This window comes from Gallinula chloropus (assembly GCF_964237585.1).
Source record: "Gallinula chloropus genome assembly, chromosome: 2".
In the NCBI taxonomy this organism is placed as follows: Eukaryota; Metazoa; Chordata; class Aves; order Gruiformes; family Rallidae; genus Gallinula; species Gallinula chloropus.
The window spans coordinates 64,326,385-64,344,940 of NC_140086.1; the positions used below are offsets into that span (position 1 = coordinate 64,326,385).

The 18,556-nt window shown below is 45.3% G+C and overlaps 1 protein-coding gene across 1 annotated transcript; it reads right to left on the minus strand.

Moving 5' to 3' along the window:
- Positions 1-265: 265 nt before the first annotated feature.
- Positions 266-7,225, minus strand: LOC311188518 (uncharacterized protein C6orf62 homolog). Its single transcript, XM_084259966.1, has 5 exons — positions 5,506-7,225; positions 3,468-3,644; positions 2,780-2,902; positions 2,083-2,217; positions 266-1,548 (listed from the first exon to the last, which is right to left on the minus strand). Exons 1-5 carry the CDS (start codon positions 5,632-5,634, stop codon positions 1,423-1,425), a joined length of 690 nt encoding a protein of 229 aa, XP_084116092.1. The 5' UTR covers positions 5,635-7,225; the 3' UTR covers positions 266-1,422.
- Positions 7,226-18,556: the final 11,331 nt, after the last annotated feature.

An 18,556-nucleotide genomic window follows, 5' to 3' on the forward strand; every position in this document is an offset into this window, starting at 1 on the left:
CTAGGGGGCTCCACTTTAACCTGTAGGACCTTATGACCAAAGAACTAAAAATACCCACATACCAATACAACAGTATGCCAGGAACTTGATTGTTCCCAACAGCTGCTTTTCAAAACAACCACACTGCCCAGGCATGTAAGGACACCTTTGCTACTAATTTTTGTTAATACCATTTTGCAGTCTGCACATTTGCAGTGTTTGCAGTGAGTGACACTCAAGATATACAACACTTAATATCTGATTCAGAGGATTTCCATAAAGCCAGTTATCTTTCACCTAATTTATTTAAGTTCCAATTTTTTCCAATTCCAAACAAAAGCTAAATACAAGTTTTAAACAGGTAAGCACTAGGTTTATCTAAAGGGAGCAGGCTTATGCAGTTTTACTCCAGTAAAGTACCCAACCCTTAAGCAGAGCCTTCTTTATCATCAAAACAATACAGTAGTCTTCCTTTTGTCATTGCACAATCTTAAAATGTTCTGTCAGAACCAACTTTGACACTCCAAACACTATTTTACATTGGTTTATAATGTCTATTCCAAAAGAAAAAACCTCAATGGGTTTTCTGTAAGAAATGTTTTAGAAACCAGTATTTCCTGCACAGTTCACCTGCAAGTTCACGAGTCTCAACTCTCAAGAAAAAAAATAATCCTCCACCAACATTGTTTCTGCAGCTATTATTTTACTTTATTTTTAGCTGCTTTAGCTACTTCAGACTCCAGGTCTGCCTCATCTGTATAAACGTACCCAACTCAAAAGAATACTTTCATACAGTTAATACAGCAACGTGGGGAAAGAGATCCAAAACCAAAGTGCCAGTAAACAGACATGGCCCAGCAAAACAAGAGGCAAAAAATGCCTACACATTAAATGAGATGCTTTTTTTTTTTTAAAAAAAAAAGATTTCTTTCCCACATTTACTTCCTATTGTAATAGCCACTTTTCTGTTCATTAAAATGAATGATAGTGCTCTCTGATACAATCATTAACAGCAAAGCTGTAAGGCTTTTATACCTGTTACATTCACTTCTCACCCTCCCAATATTGATGGTTAACATTATCGATGTTAGGGGGCATGACCAGCACAAATGGGAACACCACCACAAATGATCACCTTGTGCTTTCGGATACATTTGTTTCAGTGTACAGTCCCTTCATTTCACATTTTATAAGATGCTGATGCAGTGCATAAGTGTGCAGAGCATCCTCTCTTTCACAAGGTCCATGCAGAAAACATCTAAAAAAAATTGTAAAGTTCTGAGATACAAATGATAAAAAAAATCCAGGATGATCAAGTTTCACAATGTATAGTGTTCTGAACATGAGTCCATTTTCTTCTAAATTCTGAAAGAATAAAGTGGTGAGGAAAGTGAAAATCCACTGCTGCATTCTGTGATCTTCCCCATTTTGCTGGCCAGTGCCTTACTCTGGCATGTAAGGACGGAGGTGATCCTCTACGGTACCAACCGTCCAGTGAGTGAGCTGCTCCTGTGGCAGGTACAGGCAGATGCTGCATAACTTGAAGATTGTAGCTTTGTTTTTTGGAGTCTGGAGGCAAAGAAAACCCAAAGAAAAGCGGTTAACCACAAAAGTTAACTCAAGACTAAAAGGCAGACCCCAAGCAGATCCAGCCTGACTATGAGCACGTTGCCGGTTGTAGAGGAACAGAGACATTTAAAGGCCCCTATTTCATCCCAATAAACTTCCTGGACTCAAAATTATCATCTGCAACCCCCAATGCCTAAAATATTTGCACTATTCTGTTTATTCTTCACTTGAATTATTTCTGTCTTGTCACCCAAATTAAGCCAATGTTTTTATTTTTCCAAACCACAGTTAAGTCTGTTTTAGAACTTATTTTGAGAGGAACATTAATTCTATGTGAACACATCCATGCCCTGCGACTCGTTTCTGCACACATGAACCCTACTTACAGCATAAGCTTCCACTGAAATGCAAGCATGAATGCACGATCCATCTCTCTACTTGAGGACTTTCACAGTAAGATCACTGATGTCCCCAAGAAGAAAACAAGCGTTATGATAAACACACACTCATTAAAGAGGGACAAAAGCAGCTTACCTGCAAGTGCTGTCTGTCAATGAAGAGAAACACTGACTGGTTAGGGTTGTTGACAACAATTCCAGTCTTGTCCTTTCGGCTCAGAACATGCAGAAACTGTTTTTCATAGTCACCGTGATGAAACTCAAACTTGGCCTGCATTGTATGAGAGGGGGGAATTAAATATTAAGCTAAACCTCTCACATTTGACCAATTCATTTCCTTCAACATGCAGCTTTACAACCAACTTGTTTCTTTCCTTTTATTATCTATGAAAAGCTGAAATTGGGGACCACAGCAACGATGACACATAAGTCTTGGCAAGGTTTGAAGAATTCCTTAGTTTCATTCTGCCAACAGAGACTTTAGTCATTGCAATCATGTATCAACAATTCAAAGGCACAACATTAACTGCACCAGATTTAGCTGCTTCTGTCTGAAAACATCCCCGTGCATCAACAATACAGCACATCTCTTCCATTAACTTACTATTATTGCATAACAAAATCTGATCAGATATGGTTGGGAAGTGCTACTGTAACAGTGCATGAAGACAGGAAACAATCTAGCATTCCAAACACCAGCTGCTTTATAAAAAGAAACAGACAGCATACTCTCTCACATCCTCAGAAGTCACACACCTGATTGGTTAAACACAGAGAGCACTTATTCTTCCCTCCAGCTCTAAGTTAATGAAGTTAACCCCCACAATAAATACCTGAACAGGCCTAAAGGGTTCATCAGATCCCTTCCACCGAGAAAACAGGAGACAGACTATCTTCTCAATATCATTACGAGGCCAAAGAATGAAGTCCATCTCCTGGGTACAGCCGATCACATCCTGCAAGCAGTCAGAAGTTTTATACTTTCATTCCCTCCATTAGACAAAGATACAGATAAGCACCTTATCTATACAGGCACATAATTAAAAGGTTGCACTTATTACCACATTTGTGTGATTCTCAATTTATCTTACTCTGAGCACAACTAAAGTCCTCCTCACCTTCCACTGAGTTTTAGTATCAGTATCCTATTAATACATATTCCAACTTTAAGAAAACATTAGCAAGGACAATCTTCCAATGTTCACAAAGAACCACTTAGTTGGACAGCAAGAGCTGCTGCAAGAATTTAACACGTGCCTACTAAAGGGCAAGGATGGCAGTAACACATCATACTGAAATGAGGCAGATGAAAGGTAAAGCTTGAGCATTACAAAACCAGAATTCCACAGTACGTATGTTGCTACCCTTCAAACTAGGCCCCATAAACACATGCTCTCAGAATCCTCATGCAGAAGAGCTGAGGGGAAAAGATCCAGCAGGATTAGTCTTAACATTTGAAGAGACACACAGGTGTTGAAAACAAACCAACCAAATTTCAGCAAGTGCAGAGAGTGACTTTACCCTGCGCATAGACTGGTAGCGGGGTGCGTGGAGCTGTACTACATCCTTCTGCAGAAGCTCTAAGGAACTTTCCAAAGAATAGCTGGAATCCCGCACACCTTTCAGGATATTTTCTTCATAGTTATTGGTCATGACTGGTATCACTTCAGACACTTCAAAAAGCGCTGACTTTTTCTTCTAAAAACAAACAAAAAAAAGCACAGGTTCCATTAAAATTACAATCCCTTCCAGGCAGTTATAGGTAACAGCTGATTGCAGAATTGTTTGTTTTCTGCTAGCATTCATGTATAACACACCACAGTTAGAACTTTAACACAGGCCACAGTAAAAATGACATGCTTTATGGATTAAATAGAATCAAACCAATGTTTTTTTTAAACAGAAACTTGAACAAGTTTGTGGTCTCCAAAGATGCACTTACATGCCAGCCTTGCAAGCATTAAAGCTGTATCTAAAGGTCAAGTGAAATGCCCCTTTCAGTACATACAATACCTGTCCTTGGGCTGACCAACAGCCCTCTGCAAACTTCTCTCTGCAAATCAAGTAACATTTTTTTCTTTTTGCAGTACCTTAAAGCTGACCTTTTATGACAACTCAAGTCTTGCAACACCACACTGGGTAACAGTGAGTGATCAAGATGGAAACTGAAGCCAGCTACAAGTCATAACCTTGCCAAAAGAGTGTTTAATTTGCTAAGTAACTTTTATGCTCACTACAACTATTTCAGTATCTCTCAAGCAAGGCCAAAACATTATGGGGAATCTGGAAGAGCAGTTTTTGCTGTATGTAGAAATCACTTGTGTGTTTGCTTCTAAGAGCTTTCTTGTAGCTCATGAGAAGTCTTGACCTGTTTAAGAACCACGACAGACAAAGCATATTCTATCAAAGCCTTCTGTGATTCTGTGAACCCTCCACTCTCCAGCCAAGAACACAGATAGCAGGCAACTATTTGCTGACCAAACTGTACTCCTACTTTAAGCAAAGTTGTCTGTGATATTAGCAAGTTTTCTAGGATTTAGAACAGGCATTTGCAACAGGTTTCCACAAAGCAATCAGCAAGTCGCATGAGTGCTCCAACTAAAACCATTAAAATCACCATCCAAGGAAACCTGCTACCAGCACTTAAACATTCCTATTTCTCTTTACCACTGTGGGACAGTACCTAGAAATTACATCCCACTACATCTATCTCTATTTGCACTAGAGCTGATGAACAAAAAGTTAAAACTGAGAAGAATTTTAAGGAAACTTTTCAATTAAAACAATTCAAAGAAGAGTCTTCATTAAAACATGCTGTACAGTTGAGGGGTTTATACAGTTTCAGTTCCCATCTACATGCATTTCCTGCATCATGGACTCTGCTGCCATTTGCTGCTATCTTCACTTCCTCACCCTTTGTGTTCAGCACATTCGCTTCCTATAAGCACCCACTTCTTCGGACAGAAACTATCCCATAATTCTGGGTAAAAGTTAGCTTTAGAAATACCACCAGGCTCCCAGCCCTGGCTCAGGCACACAGCATCCAGCAGCAGCTGACGCAGCAGCCAAGCAAATTTCCCTTCAAAATGGGAGCAGGAGTTCCACTCAGGGCTGTGTGCCTGGGCCATTCCATTATCACGTTCTGCCACTCCTCCCTTCAACTGCCAGGTTTTCCTTTCTGCTTTAACCAGATAAACACAGTGACTTAAGCAACGACCCCAGCCAGGTTTCCCTTCTCAACAGCCAACAATTACACAATTCGGACCCCAATTAGGCTTAACGAATTGCAGTATTCCACAAACCATTTACCCCATGCAGAAGTTACCCAGTAATCCTTTAGCGAGGCATTACAGAACTACAAACATGAGAAGTCAAAACACCAGAACAGAATCCAAGTAAGTATTACGGCAGCTAGTAATAAAACCTGGTCAAAAAGTCGATGGACTCTATTAAGGAAAAGCCCGAGGCGCAAACAGGCAGCAAAGATTTCGCGCCGCATGCTTAACATGCACTGCAACAGACAACACATTAAGACAGAAAGACATCAGACCCACGTTACCTTGTCTTTGAACACAAAGGCAATGTACATCTTGAAGTCAAACTGGTCAGCTAAAGATTCTTTTTTCTTTCTAAGCTGAGCACGAAGTCTGTTCAGAGCTTGTTTCTTCCGGGAGTTTGGGTCCCCCATTTTGTAATAAAGGTGGTACTAAAGCCTTTGGAAACTGTCGCTAAACTATGGGCACCTTCTCGTAAGACTCGAGTACAACAGAAACAAGTCGCTTTATTCCTGCTAATACGACTGAACAGATAAAACGCGAATGTAACCCAAAACCACACCTCAGGCAGTATTTTATGAGAATGTCGTATTGGAGGGGTCAAGAAACAAAGTAAGCAGTTGTCCAGCCATGGCTGGACAAGTGGCTTTACAATAAAATCATGAAAAAAAAAAAAACAACCCCGAAAAATTTTGAAGGAAAAAAAAATCTGAACAGTTTAGCCACAGGAATAAGTGGGTAGGAATGAAGAAAAAACAAAAACAAAAAAAAAAAACAAAACCCAAATTGTATCACAATTTATGTGTACAATAAAAAGCAACCGGCACAAGCCCAATCCATGGGGGGGTATTTTTGCTCTGCTTATAAAAAAAAAGAAAAGCAGCTGAAATTACAAATTGCGTTTTACCCCAGCCAGATTCATGACTCTACAGATTATTATTCTCAGCTTTCCACTACTGCTATGTTGCCCGTCTTTTTTTTCTTTAGAATTCTTAGACTTGGTGGAGAGCAGAGAAAAGGGTGCAAAGGAGGAGTGCACATCCTGGGAGATACAAGATTTCTCTGCCAACAACAAAATCGACTACAGACAACACAGTGCTGGTTTGCAGGGGAGCAAAGAGAAAACACAGCGGAGTCATTTCTAACTTCATCCTGCTCATCATCAGGCACATCATTGCCCTGAGGCTACTGCTGCCAAAGAGAAGAGGGATCATGATGGCCATAGACGAGGTGCGGGCAGGGGTCCAAGGGGCAGTATTATCTCACCTAGAGACTAAAACCCAAACCAGCGCCCTAAACCCGGGCTCCTTACCAGCAAGAGAGCCCTACATCCCCTAACACCTCACACTCTCCCTGGGCTGCTGATCCCCCGGGGATCCTTCTCTCTCTGCCGCTGCTGGGCTCCACAGCGAGCACGGTTAGCCGAGGCTGTGCATGGCCAATGCTTTTCGCTTCTCCTTAGGCCTCTCTCTATACAGGAGGCGGCAGAGGCTGCAGCGGGCGGCCTGTGCCCGGGGCGGCGGGACACCCACAGTAGCACGGCGTCTCCCCTCTCACTTCATGGTCACGACTGGGAAAACATGGAGGGTTCTGCTCCTGCTTTTCTCGCAAAACAGGTTTTCAGCGCCAAAAAAAAATTTTGCGAGTTGTGATTGCAAGTCTAGATTGCAATGCTAGATCTTCGAAACACCCTCCCCCCTAAAAAGCAAAATCCCAATTATCAAGTTATTTTCTTCCTCTCTCCAGACATTTTCCCCCCTCAGGTGTTTTGATTAGTCGGAGTTAAAAGTTTTTAGGTTAGCAATCTGTCGGACCAAGTTAAGAAGAGGGGGAAAATGTATTTCCCTCTCTTCTCGTAACAAAAAAAAAAAGGAAAATAAAATCAAAAAAGGAACCCCTTCCAAAACTTTTCCCCCGACTTAAGCAAGAGACTGAGAGAGACTCAGACAAGAGACCGAGACCGTGGCCCGCTCGCTACCCGCAGCCGGCGGGCGCAGGAGGAGCAGTGGAGGCGGCGGCGCTGCTAGCAGCACGGAGAGGAGCCATGTCAAGATAAAGCCACGAAGCCGCGCAGCCCCCCCATCCCTGCCGCAGTGGACACGGTGACCGGGCCGCCCGCTCTGCCGCTGCTCAGCCCCAACCTGGTCCCCATAGTCTAGCTCAGCGCCCCGGTGCCGGGGAGTTGGGAAATGGTGGCGGAGAGAGGAAGAGGAGAAGGAGGAAGAGCCAGCGGCGGCAGCGGAAGGAGGAGGAGACGGCGACGGGTCCCTGCGCTACTGGCTCCTACGGAGGGCGGCAGGCATAGAGATCCCGGAGAGGCGGCGTAGGACCGGGACGGCCGGGAGAAAGACGAAAAGGCTGAGGAGAGCCTCTCTTCGCCCAGGAGGCCCCGGGACCTTCTCGAAGACGACGGCAGGAGCGAGCGGCAGCGCCTCTGTCTGCGCCTGTGCCTCAGCACGGGGGCGAGCGGAGAGAGAAGCTGCGCGGTCAGCACCGACCACTCAAAATGGCAGCGCCTGAGTCACACAGGCACCGCCCTGCCCGCGCTGCGCATGCGTGCTCTGGCGGCGCGTACCAAGTGCTCTGGTTGCCGGGTGGGGGGGTGAGTGACAAGAGGGGTTTTTTCCTCCAGGCGGGAAGGCTCAGCGGTAACTTCGCTAGCCACGGACACTCCCTGCTGAAGCTGACCAGAGGAGATTTACAAAAGCGGCACAGCATCCCCGCACCGCTACCACGCCAAATATCCCGGGTCGCACTTCCCTGCCCTGCTCCTTCCCCCCCCCCTCCTCGCACCGCCACGTGATGTCGAACCAGGCGCAGCCCGCGGCAGAAGGGCCCGGATGGGGTTGCTCAATGCGGTTATCGGGGGGGAGGGGGGGGAACGGAAGGCAGGGCTGGGGGGCAAAGGGGAAGGCTGGGAACGTAGCCCTCCCTGAGCCCCCCATCCCCGCCCGAGCTGGTATCTGCCCGGGGCAGCTCCTGTCCTGCCACACCGCACCACGCAGCGCTCCGTCCCCGGTTCGTCTTTCCTTCCCGTCGCCCTGCGAGCTCGCTGGGCGGGGTGAGAGCACTCGGGCTTCCAAGTGTTGCTGTTTCAACCTTCAGCGTCGTGCTGGTACCGGGAGTTGCGGAGTTTAGGTCTCGCCACGGTGCGTTCTGTGTGACTTCGTTGCGTTTCAGCCCCGCATACACCTGTGAAGTGAACTGTAAATAAAGAAACCTGAAAACCCCCCATCCCCAGAGCGCAAAGCCCAGCCTCGCAGGGGGACAGTACGCTCCCAGCCCCCGTCTCGCAACAGCACCCAGTGCGCAGCCCCTGTGTAACAAAGCGTGTTCCTCCGTGGCGGTTGTGCAATGCCTCCTGAGGAGACGGGCTAAGTTTTACGGGGAAGCGGCTGCTGTTCCGCAGACACAAACCAAGGAAAGAGCAAGGGGTTTTATTTCTGTGCTGAAGGGAAAGGCTTATGCCTCCCACCTTTCGCCGGCCCTGCCGCAACAGTGAAGTGAGGCCACAGCTGGGAGTCCTGAGGGGAGAAGGGCCACTCACCCCTCTGGTGTTCCCTTGGCCACACCTGGGGAAGCTGTGCCATCTAAAACTTATTCAGAGGGAAGGTAACGCTTCATAGCGCGGGATGGGGCTGTGCTGCACCGGAGCTGAGGGGATGGTGACTCACTGGTTTGTGCTCCAGCCACCCCCAGGGTGGGTGAAGGCATCTCTCCCACCTTCCCTATGGAAGCTGGCGCCCATGACTCACCAGAACAGCGACGGTATTAAAAGGATTGCAAGTGGAAGACAAGTGTGGGCACAGTCTATCTCATTGGATTGTGTTTCAAAGCCCACGCAGCACGGCAATGACACTCGCCAATAAACTCCTGTAGACTGAACGCTTTCTTTCCCCTCCCCCCCATCCCGTCTCTGCTCTTACTTGTCTCTGCTGGTTTCCCTTGTTCCCTCCTGATCTTCATATTAGTTATTACCCTTCAGCACACCTTTCCTTTACACACTTTCCCTTGGACACCTTGCCGACTTCCCTTCCACTCGTCGCAGGCTGCTGGTCTGGCTCAGCCCTTAGATCTCACCATCTTCACCCGGCATTAGTCAGGCCCTCTGATGTGAACACTCTGTCGCCTTCCCTGTCACAGGCGTTACCCAGAACTCTCCCCTGTTGTTTGAACAGGAACAGAGCACAAACAGATAATTTTTTACCACTTCCAGGCTGCTGTTTGCTTTTAACAGCAATGCCCATTGAAAATAACCCTGTATTTGGAGCCAAAAAGCAAGGCACACAAATTTGAGTATTACATTAGCCCTGCACTGCTATTTCAGAATGCCTCACTGTGGTTTCAGTCTGGCCTTAGTGAGACATGTGTTTAGATACCTGCTTTTTCAGTCAAAGGAGTTTTATTTGCCTGGACAGCGTTTTGTGCTGCAGTCTGAAATTCCCTCGTGTGCCTCTATTTTAAGCCGTGACTCACACTTGGCCTGTGACCTTCTTTGTGCCAGCACAGCCGACGCAGAGCAGCACTGCTTGACGTGGGGACTGCCCCGTCACTGAAGGCTCTACGAGGGAACTGGCGCTTTGCCTGCCTGTGGAGGAGAAAGGAAGGAGTTTTCTTCCAGCCCAGTAGCTTCAGCTGCCTTGGAGCACAGAGAAAGATGCGGCCGCAGCTACTGCCCTTTGTCACAAGGAATGGAGCAGCTGCCCAGGCCCAGGTCAAGGAACACATCCAAAAAATGTCAAATGTAGCGCTGACACAAGAGAAGGGTTTTTTTCTTCTGGAGGACTTTCTAGGTGAGCTATGAGGAGAGTTATATATATATATATATATACACACACACACACTCAGAGGAAATACATATATGCTTAGAGGAAACAGGAGATCAGGAACAGAGTATTACGGGTTAGGCAGCCACCAGCTGTCTGGCGCAAACCTCAGGCTGCTCAAATCCTGTCACAACATTTCAGAAGAGAATGGGGAACTGAAAGCACTCTGGGTTCCTTGTATATAGATTGCTGCTCCTCCTTATATAGGCAACTACCTTCCTTACCAAACTCAGATCTAAGATTTTCTTCTTTTCTCTCATTGGCTAGTAAAGATATCCTGTCAGCATTTACACAAATGAGCACCTCAACCAACCAAACGATGTTTATTATACATATATGTACAGAAATATCTGCATTATTAAAGCCATGAGTAATAGCTGAGTCTTGTCCTACTTTCATATAGTCGTGCTTCTTTTCCTCCATCATGCACCATGATGAAGCTCATACAGTAGAAATGTATCAGCATCATAGTTAAAATATAGACCACTGAGTAGCATCTACTGAATGAAGGGGGAGTTTAAGACTTAGAAAAATAAATATATTGTATGGATCTACAGTCCTTTTGACTGGAGAATTGTGCATTATTGTTACACCACTTACTGCTCCTGCAGTGTTGTAGGCTTGTGTGTCTGAAAGCTGGTGTGTGTTTTACAGTCATAACATTTGGTCTAATGAGAGACTGCCTCTCTTCAAATCTAGTTCAAAGCAATACAATCTTTATCATTAAGGAGAGAGAACTGTGGGTGGTATACGAAACAAGCAGTTTGTGTCAATATATGCAAAATATGTAATGGTATTCTTTTTTGGCCTCAGCCCCATTAGCACAGGAAAGATAGTGTTTCTTGTGCATGTTAAATGCAAGTTAAGCAAAAGTCAGTAGAATGGGTCACCTGCTTGGTTAACAGCACAGACAAATAAGCTGGTGGCCTTCAGTCTTTTCCTAAAGTGAGGAGGACTTTGTATGTCATCGTGTAGGTGCAGTCTTGTCTCAGGGAAACCAAATGCATGCACATCCCCAGGGAACTTCAGTCTCTGCAGTGTGGGGGTGATACTGTTCAGCTGTCATCCTAGAGAAATACACAACAGGGAGTGTGGGCAACAGCCCATGTGAAAACAGGAAAGACCTCGTCACCGAAGTATGTTCCTTGGGAGGGAAAGTTTGAGTAATGTAGCTTTGAGAAGCACTACAAGTTTGGACTGTCTGGTTGCTTGTGTATTTTTCTTTTCCTTTTCTGCTCTAAAAAAACCCCTTGTCTTTTCACCAGTTGTTGTAGTTTTGCAAGGCTGGGTTCTGGGGGGGGCGGGGGGGGGGCTGTAGAGGTGGCTTCTGCAAGAATCAGCCAGAAGCTCTCTGCATACCCCAGAGAACAAACATGAGTCAGCTCAAGGCCAGCGTCATTTCTGACCAAGGCCGAGCCCATCAGCCATGGTCATAGCACCTCTGGGAATCATATTTAGGAGGAAAAAAACCGCAAGCAGACGCTATTTACCACCAGAGAAGGGAGTGAGAAGATGTAAGAAAATGCAGGCACCGAGGCCAGGGAAGAAGGAGGAGGGGGGATGAGGCACTCCCAGTGCCAGAGAGGGAGATTCCCCAGCAGCCTGTGGAGAAGACCTACGGACGCTGGAGGGTGTTTCCTTGCTGTTTTCAGCAAAATTAAGTACTGTAAGGTTCTTTTGAGTTGCATAAGAAGTTAGAGATTTTTTTCTGTAAATTAAAAAAAAGGATTTATAACTTTATAGAAACACCTCATTTGTTTGTTTTCCTAAAAGGTGTATGATTTTAGACTCTAACTCCTCAGAATTAAAAGTTTACTCATAAACATGTGGGCAATACTGTATTCTAATGCCTCTGGTCTTAATTTCCAGCTTAATAATTCGTTACTTAAAACTTAATAATTTCTAGTTAATAATTAGTTTTTAACAGATTTCAGCAAATTGATATATAGCTAATGGACAGAGCAAGAGATGGAGTCTGTTAGCTTTATGTTTATACTTTGCATGCATACTGTACTACTGGCTGTGTATGTTACCCGAAGAATCAGCCCTGAAGCTACTTGCTTCAAAAACAGAACTATGATTAATTCAGTGCCAAATGTTTATGCATTATACAAAAATAAATTAGTATTCCTTGCTAAATTCAAACAAGACAAATTAGGTGGCAATTAAAACTCATTCATGTACTTCAGAGCAGACTGTGATTCACTCTTTCTGTACTTCAGAGAAAACACTAGTTTCCAAGGCATAAGGGGAATGCTTTTGTGTAAAGAAATGGCAGTGTTTAATGCAGAAAACATTCCTTACATCATGCTGTGAACAACTATGCATCCAGTACACAGTTATTGCTACAATATTAAGCTTAATTCATCATTTCTCTTGTGTCTTCTCTTCTAGTTGTAGGGCTGTGGCCATAAAATGAACCACACATTCTTTGGCACATCAGGTATTGATCCTACACTTTAGCGGAACTACACCTACTGTCTTGCTGGGTTTATGCCATCTTAGTAATTTGTGTGTGTGTGTATTTTAATGCACTTGTTTATGTGTGTTCTCATTTTTTGCTTGTCCAGTGTGTGCAGTTACAGGGTCAAAAAAGCCATGGCTTTCAGTGCCTTCATGGAGGAGATAGCTTCCCCAAACACAGACACCGGATCAATTCCCTCTTTGAGTAGGGGAGTCATGATTTATTTAAAAGCTTGGCCCTTTGTGTTGTATAACAAATGCACATCCAATCTTTGCATTTATTCTGAAAATGTCTGAAATGCACGTTGCCTGCAATTTGTATGTACACCTGCAATTCAAACTCCTTTGGATGAAGTGTTTTGGTACCTGAAAGACTATTGACTCCCTATCACTGTGCCACTGCTTCATCTTTAGCTCATGTTCTCGGTTAATGCTGTGCAAATGCATTTGTCTTCATTAGACTCGTCCAATCTATCAAAACCAGAGACAGTCAGTCATGTTCCAGTGCAGGTTCTGTGTCTGCTCAGCAAAGTGCTTGCAAGATTAAGAGTAAAATTTGAACGACTTGGTATATTTATTCAGTCTGCAAATAAAATTCTAGATACTTGTACCCAACAGAATGTGAAGTAGCTTTGGATTAGCGGTTCTTTGCCTTTATAGAGAATGTTTCATTTTTAAATCTAAAAGCTCTACGTAATTTTATTTTTTCAAGGCAGATGCACAGCTGAGAAGGTTAGGACCTCACTGGTTTAAGGGATGTCTAAGTGGCTCACATAGTACTTGGGGAAAATTCAGAAGGTGAGATGTAGATTTTCCTTCAAACCTCTCACCTCTGAAGCACTAAGGGTCACTGTTCACAGGAGAATCTTTTATTATAATACAGGAAAGCCACAGACTCTCCAGAGAGATTTAATTAATGGCAACGGCCATCACTGACAAAAATGGCTTGCATCATGTAGTATGCCCGCATTGTGCTGTGTATAGAATCCTTTCTTTGGACAGATTTTAGCACGCAGCCCCCTCCCCCGTGCTGGTTTACCCAAGGGAAAGAAGGCAAATCGTCAGCTTGTCGGTAGCACACAGAAACCTCCTTCTGTTTGACGCACCCTCGAACCGGGCCGCTGAGCGGGAAGCGTTAGGCAAGGCGATGCCACGCTGCCACCTAGCGTCACCCGGCGCGTTGCGTGAGGCCCTTCCAGCGGCCTACGGAAATACCGGGTGGGACAGGAGGGCCACAAGAGCAGCAACCCTGAGACCCACGGTTCCCGGTCATTGATTCGGGGGTCCCAAAGCCAGCCTCGGGGCGTCCTTCCCGGGACCCTTCATGCGAGAGTGGGGAAATACTGGAGAGAGTCCAACAAAGGGCTACAAGCATGGTTACGGGAATGGAGTGTCCTTGTAAGGAAAGGCTGGGGTGCCTGGGTCTGTTCAGCCTGGAGAAGAGAAGGCTGAGGAGAGATCGGATCAATGTGTATGAAACCTGAAGGGTGGGCGTCAAGAAGATGGCGCCAGTCTTTTTTCACTAGTGCCAAGTGATAGGACAGGGGGCAATGGACATAAACTGGGCAGAGGACATCAAGGTGAGGAAAAATTTCTCTACTGTGAGGGTGACAGCGCCTAGAGAGGCTGTGGAGTTTCCTTCTCTGGAAACTTTAAGAACCCGCCTGGATGCGTTCCTGTGTGACATGCTCTCAGCGAACCTGCTTGGCAGGGGGGTTGGACTAGATGATCTCCAGAGGTCCCTGCCAACCCCAACAATTCTGTGATTCTGCACCCCACACAGGATTGAGACAAGGCATTCATGTGCTTCGGGGGCACAACACCACGCTGAGTCCCTTGATGCTGTCCACAGTAGTTCTCTGCATCTACAAGAGTTGCTTCTATTAAATGCTATTAAGTAAGAAAGCATTTCTAGTATTTCTGTAATAACATAATTTTAAAAATACAAAATTACATTGTAATGTACCTGCACTTAACATAGCAGGTGGAAATAAAGACCCCTTAAGCACCTGTGGATTACAGTAAAGGCCTTGAGAAAAGGCATAATGTGACCGTCAGGTACAAATACCATTTCCAGAACTGGATTCAGACAGACAAGTCCAAACTCCCTCTGTGTAACGCTTAGGACGTTTCCACAAGCATGAGTCTATGCAAGACTGGACCCCAGAGTTACCAGAGACCGGGTAGTGCCAACACAACTATTTTGATGTTCCCAGGCATGTGAAAAACCTCCAAGAAGCTTTTTTTTTTTCCTTCAGTTGTCATTTGCTATAAAAACTGGTAACATTTATCAATAGCAATGGCATATAAAAGCTTCAAAAAGTACACATTACTTTTTTTTTTACTGCCATGAATAATCTAACAAATTGGCTGAACTCTATGGGAAACTTCAGTATGTTTGCTTAGGCTCACTTGAAATGCAAATAGTCATAAGTATTCGTGACAAGACACTTTTGTTTTTTATGAGACAAACACTGAAATGCATTACATTGCACTCAATCTGAAGAAATACATATTCTGCTGGCAGTGGGTTGACAGTTTTGCATCTAAAAATGCCGTAACCCCCATTTCAATTTAACCTTCAATGCGAATGGGAATTGTTACAATAAAGTAACCTGAATCTTTTTTTGAGATTTTTATATAATTATACTGTTTTCCCACAATTAAGACCGTGAATAATGGTCTTAATAATTATTCTAATAATAAGCTCTCGGTGTTCTTTCTGACACGGCTAAGGGTTTCTTTGCAAACCTCTCAAACTGAAGAAACTGAAGGACAACTCTTGAGACATGGTGGTTCATAATAGGACATGTTCCTCAGCTAGATAAACCGGAGGAGTGGCACCTTTGTAACAAACCCAAAGATCATATGCCTCCAGCAAGGAACAAATTAAATGAAAAAACAAACAGAACTGTCACATCAGAACCATCTCCCATTACCTCAGCCCTTTCCAATTACCCACATTTCCAAAAGCAGTTATTCCACTTCTGCTGAACTGTAAATCTACCTGAAAACATTTTTCCTGACTTCAAACTGAATTTAGAAAAGGTCATCTTTGAGATGGTTTCACTTGAAAACATTAGTAATATTTCAAAAATTGCATCGCACCCATAAAATACACATTGCCTTTTATGTACCTAAATCTCACACATATAATTTAAAAGTTTTGTATAATGTATTATGTACTGGTTTAGCATAGGATGGGAACAGCTGGACTTGATAATCTTAAAGGTATTTTCCAACCTTGTAATTCTGTGATTCTGTGGTTTTTTATTGCATATTTATATGACTATATAACAATACATACAAGTGGGAATGTTGTAATGTTGTGTTTATTTATGTATTACCTGTATCCAGATCTTTCCAAAAGGAGATTGAATGCTGGTAAGATTTATGAATATAGTTGCCCAGAGTTTAGCCCAGAGTTTAGCCCAGAGTTTAGCATATTTGCTAGTGCTCAGGAATATGGAATTTTTAACTTTTCTTCTAGAATCTACAGGAATCAATTTAAAAGCATGAACTTTTTTTTTTCTAGTCCTGTAACAGAACCATAGTAATTTAGATAGACATTTGTGGACGTTATTTTAATTTTTTTGGTAGAAGACAAAGCTTACTGAGGCGACAGCTTGCAGATGACACTACATTATTCAAGGTAATATGAACAGAACTGACTGAAAAACTGCAGAATGGCCATTACGGAGTTGAGTAACTGGCAAATGCAGCAGTCAGTGAAATTCAATGTAGATAAATCTAAAAGAACATATATAGGAGAAAAAAAAGTCTTAATTTCTCATACTGAGTAACAGACTGTGAACTGACCATCATTCAAGAATACTATCTCAGACCTGTGATTTCCATAAGAATGTCAGAGCGATGTTCAGCAGTGGTTAGAAAGGCAAACCAAACAGCATACAGTTCATGAAAGAGCAGAAAGATGGAACAGTTTTCATGTAAGGGATGGCTACAAAGCCCTGGGAGAGAACTGGAGGGGAATTTGTGTAACAGTGGCCTGGATGAGCACCAGTTGTTTGTTGTCTTTTCAAGTACAAGGCCTGGGGACATCAAATGAAGTTAGAGGAATCAAGTTCAAAAGAAAAGTGGAGGAAAAAAAAAAAGAAAAAAAAAAGGAGGGGGTTCTTAAGACAATGGTTATTTGAGCTCTAGAAGTACTTGCCAAAGGATATTGTGGACAATGAGAGTTTAAATGGGTCATTGGGAGACTGAACAAGTTTATGCAAGAGAGATCAGCGTTATTTCCTTATCCTTGTTTAAAGATTTCCTAATTCATCATTTTTTTATGTTCTGCCTTTCTTTCTTTCATCACACCACCACATTTCCCTTACGAGTCATTCTCATAAACATCGTAGTTTATTTCCAGGCAGAAGACTGACAGCATGGAATGCTAAATAAATAATTATCTGGATAGTCCTGATTTCTAGTAGCTCCATCCTCGTGCCTGGAAGAATGTTGATAGCCTCTCTAAGCTAGCTGTGAGACCTTGATCTCAAGGAACGTGGCCTTCTTAACTCTACAAAAGCTTACTCACAAGTGAAGTCAGCAGATAATACTTGTAGCATAAACAAAAGATAAATGCGCACCTATTTCATGAACATAATTGTAAAGTAGCCTCTAACAAACTTAACAGCATACTTTACACTTGATGGAAAGTTGTACGTAAAATTATTGTTGAATACCAGTTATTGTGGCTCAGGCATGTTAATTTTCTTCCCTGGCTCCGCAGATTGTACTGTTTAGACAGGAGTGAGGAAAATAAAGTGGATACCCAATGAAATTTGCCTATAGAACACAGCAAACAGTCAGAGTAAGGAAGCAGGGAGACTGTGCAACTCATTTGAAGCTATGAGGGGGGGGTTTGAACATGGAACCAGCCAACTTCCTAGGCCAAGAGGAGCGCCAGGCAAGGCTCCTGTGTTTCCTCCGCTACAGCCTCAGTTCAGGTGGCTCTGGCCTGGGGGCAGAGCACCGGAGAGGCCTGTGCCCCCTCCCCCGAAGCACTGGCAGGGCCAGGATGAGTTCATAGCTGAGGTGTCTCATCGCCCAGTGCTGCGTCTTCCTCTCGCTTTCTTCCAGATGAGCAGCTCTTCACGGACCACCTGCAGAGGAACCTGCCCTCCCTTCCTCCCTCCCTCCCTCCCTCCCTCCCTCCCTCCGGTCTGGGCCCCCTCACAGCCCCTCAGCACATGCGCCCCGCCGCGCCCCTCCCCTCCTTTCCCCTCCCCTCTGGTCCCGTCGCTCCCCTCCGTCCCCATTCTCCCGCCAGAGGCCGGAGGGGCGTGGCTGCGCCGACTTGCTGGGGGGAAGCGCGGCTTGCGATTGGCTGGGAGGACGGCCGGGCAGGTCACGTGACTGTGCTCCGGCCTCCGCGCTGCTTATAGCCGCACGCCGGGAGCTTTGGCGCGGCTGTTGGGGGCTGCGCGGCGGCTGGAGGTGAGCGGGGCCGGAGCGGTGTTGGTGGTCGCTGGGTGCGTACGGTGGGAGGAGGGTAAAGCGCTGCTTGGCTTGAGCCGTTGGGGGACGGGGGTGGTTCGCGTGTTTTCATGGCCACGTTTGGGGCTTGGCGGGCTCCTGCCTGGCTTCCCCATTGGTCGCGCCGGCGAGCGAGGAGGGGCGCCGCGCGCCCGGCTGGCGCGAGCGTGCCGCCCGCCTGTCCCCCCCCGCGCCCGCCATCTTGGGCGTGCGGCTGTGGCACCCCCCAGTCATCCCCGGGGAAAGGTTTAACGGGGCTGGGATCGCTCGTGTCGCATGTGGTGGGCTTAGCGCGGCACCGCAGGCGTCAGCGCCGCGGTGTGTCCCCTGAGGGCTCTGCGTATCTCCCGCGCTCGCAGCTCGCACTTCGGGGAGGGCCCCCGAGAAGGGGCTCCAGGGGCTCTGGAAGAGCCTGCTGGCCCAGCGATTTGTGTCTCAATCTTTTAACGCTGTCGTAAAAGTTGATAAACTGGAATCGTGCTGCTCTGTAGCTAGTGTGTCTGGTCTTCAAGTTGCAGATGGCTCTTACTAACTTACTGCTTCTTTTTGCAGTGATCCT

Coding starts and splice junctions, on each gene's coding strand:
- LOC311188518 (XM_084259966.1), bottom strand. CDS start 5,634: ATGGGGGACCCAAACTCCCGGAAGAAACAAGCTCTGAACAGACTTCGT. Junction 2,218..2,779: donor AACCCTTTAGGCCTGTTCAG/GTATTTATTGTG, acceptor CATACAATGCAG/GCCAAGTTTGAGTTTCATCA. Junction 1,549..2,082: donor TTGACAGACAGCACTTGCAG/GTAAGCTGCTTT, acceptor CTTTGCCTCCAG/ACTCCAAAAAACAAAGCTAC.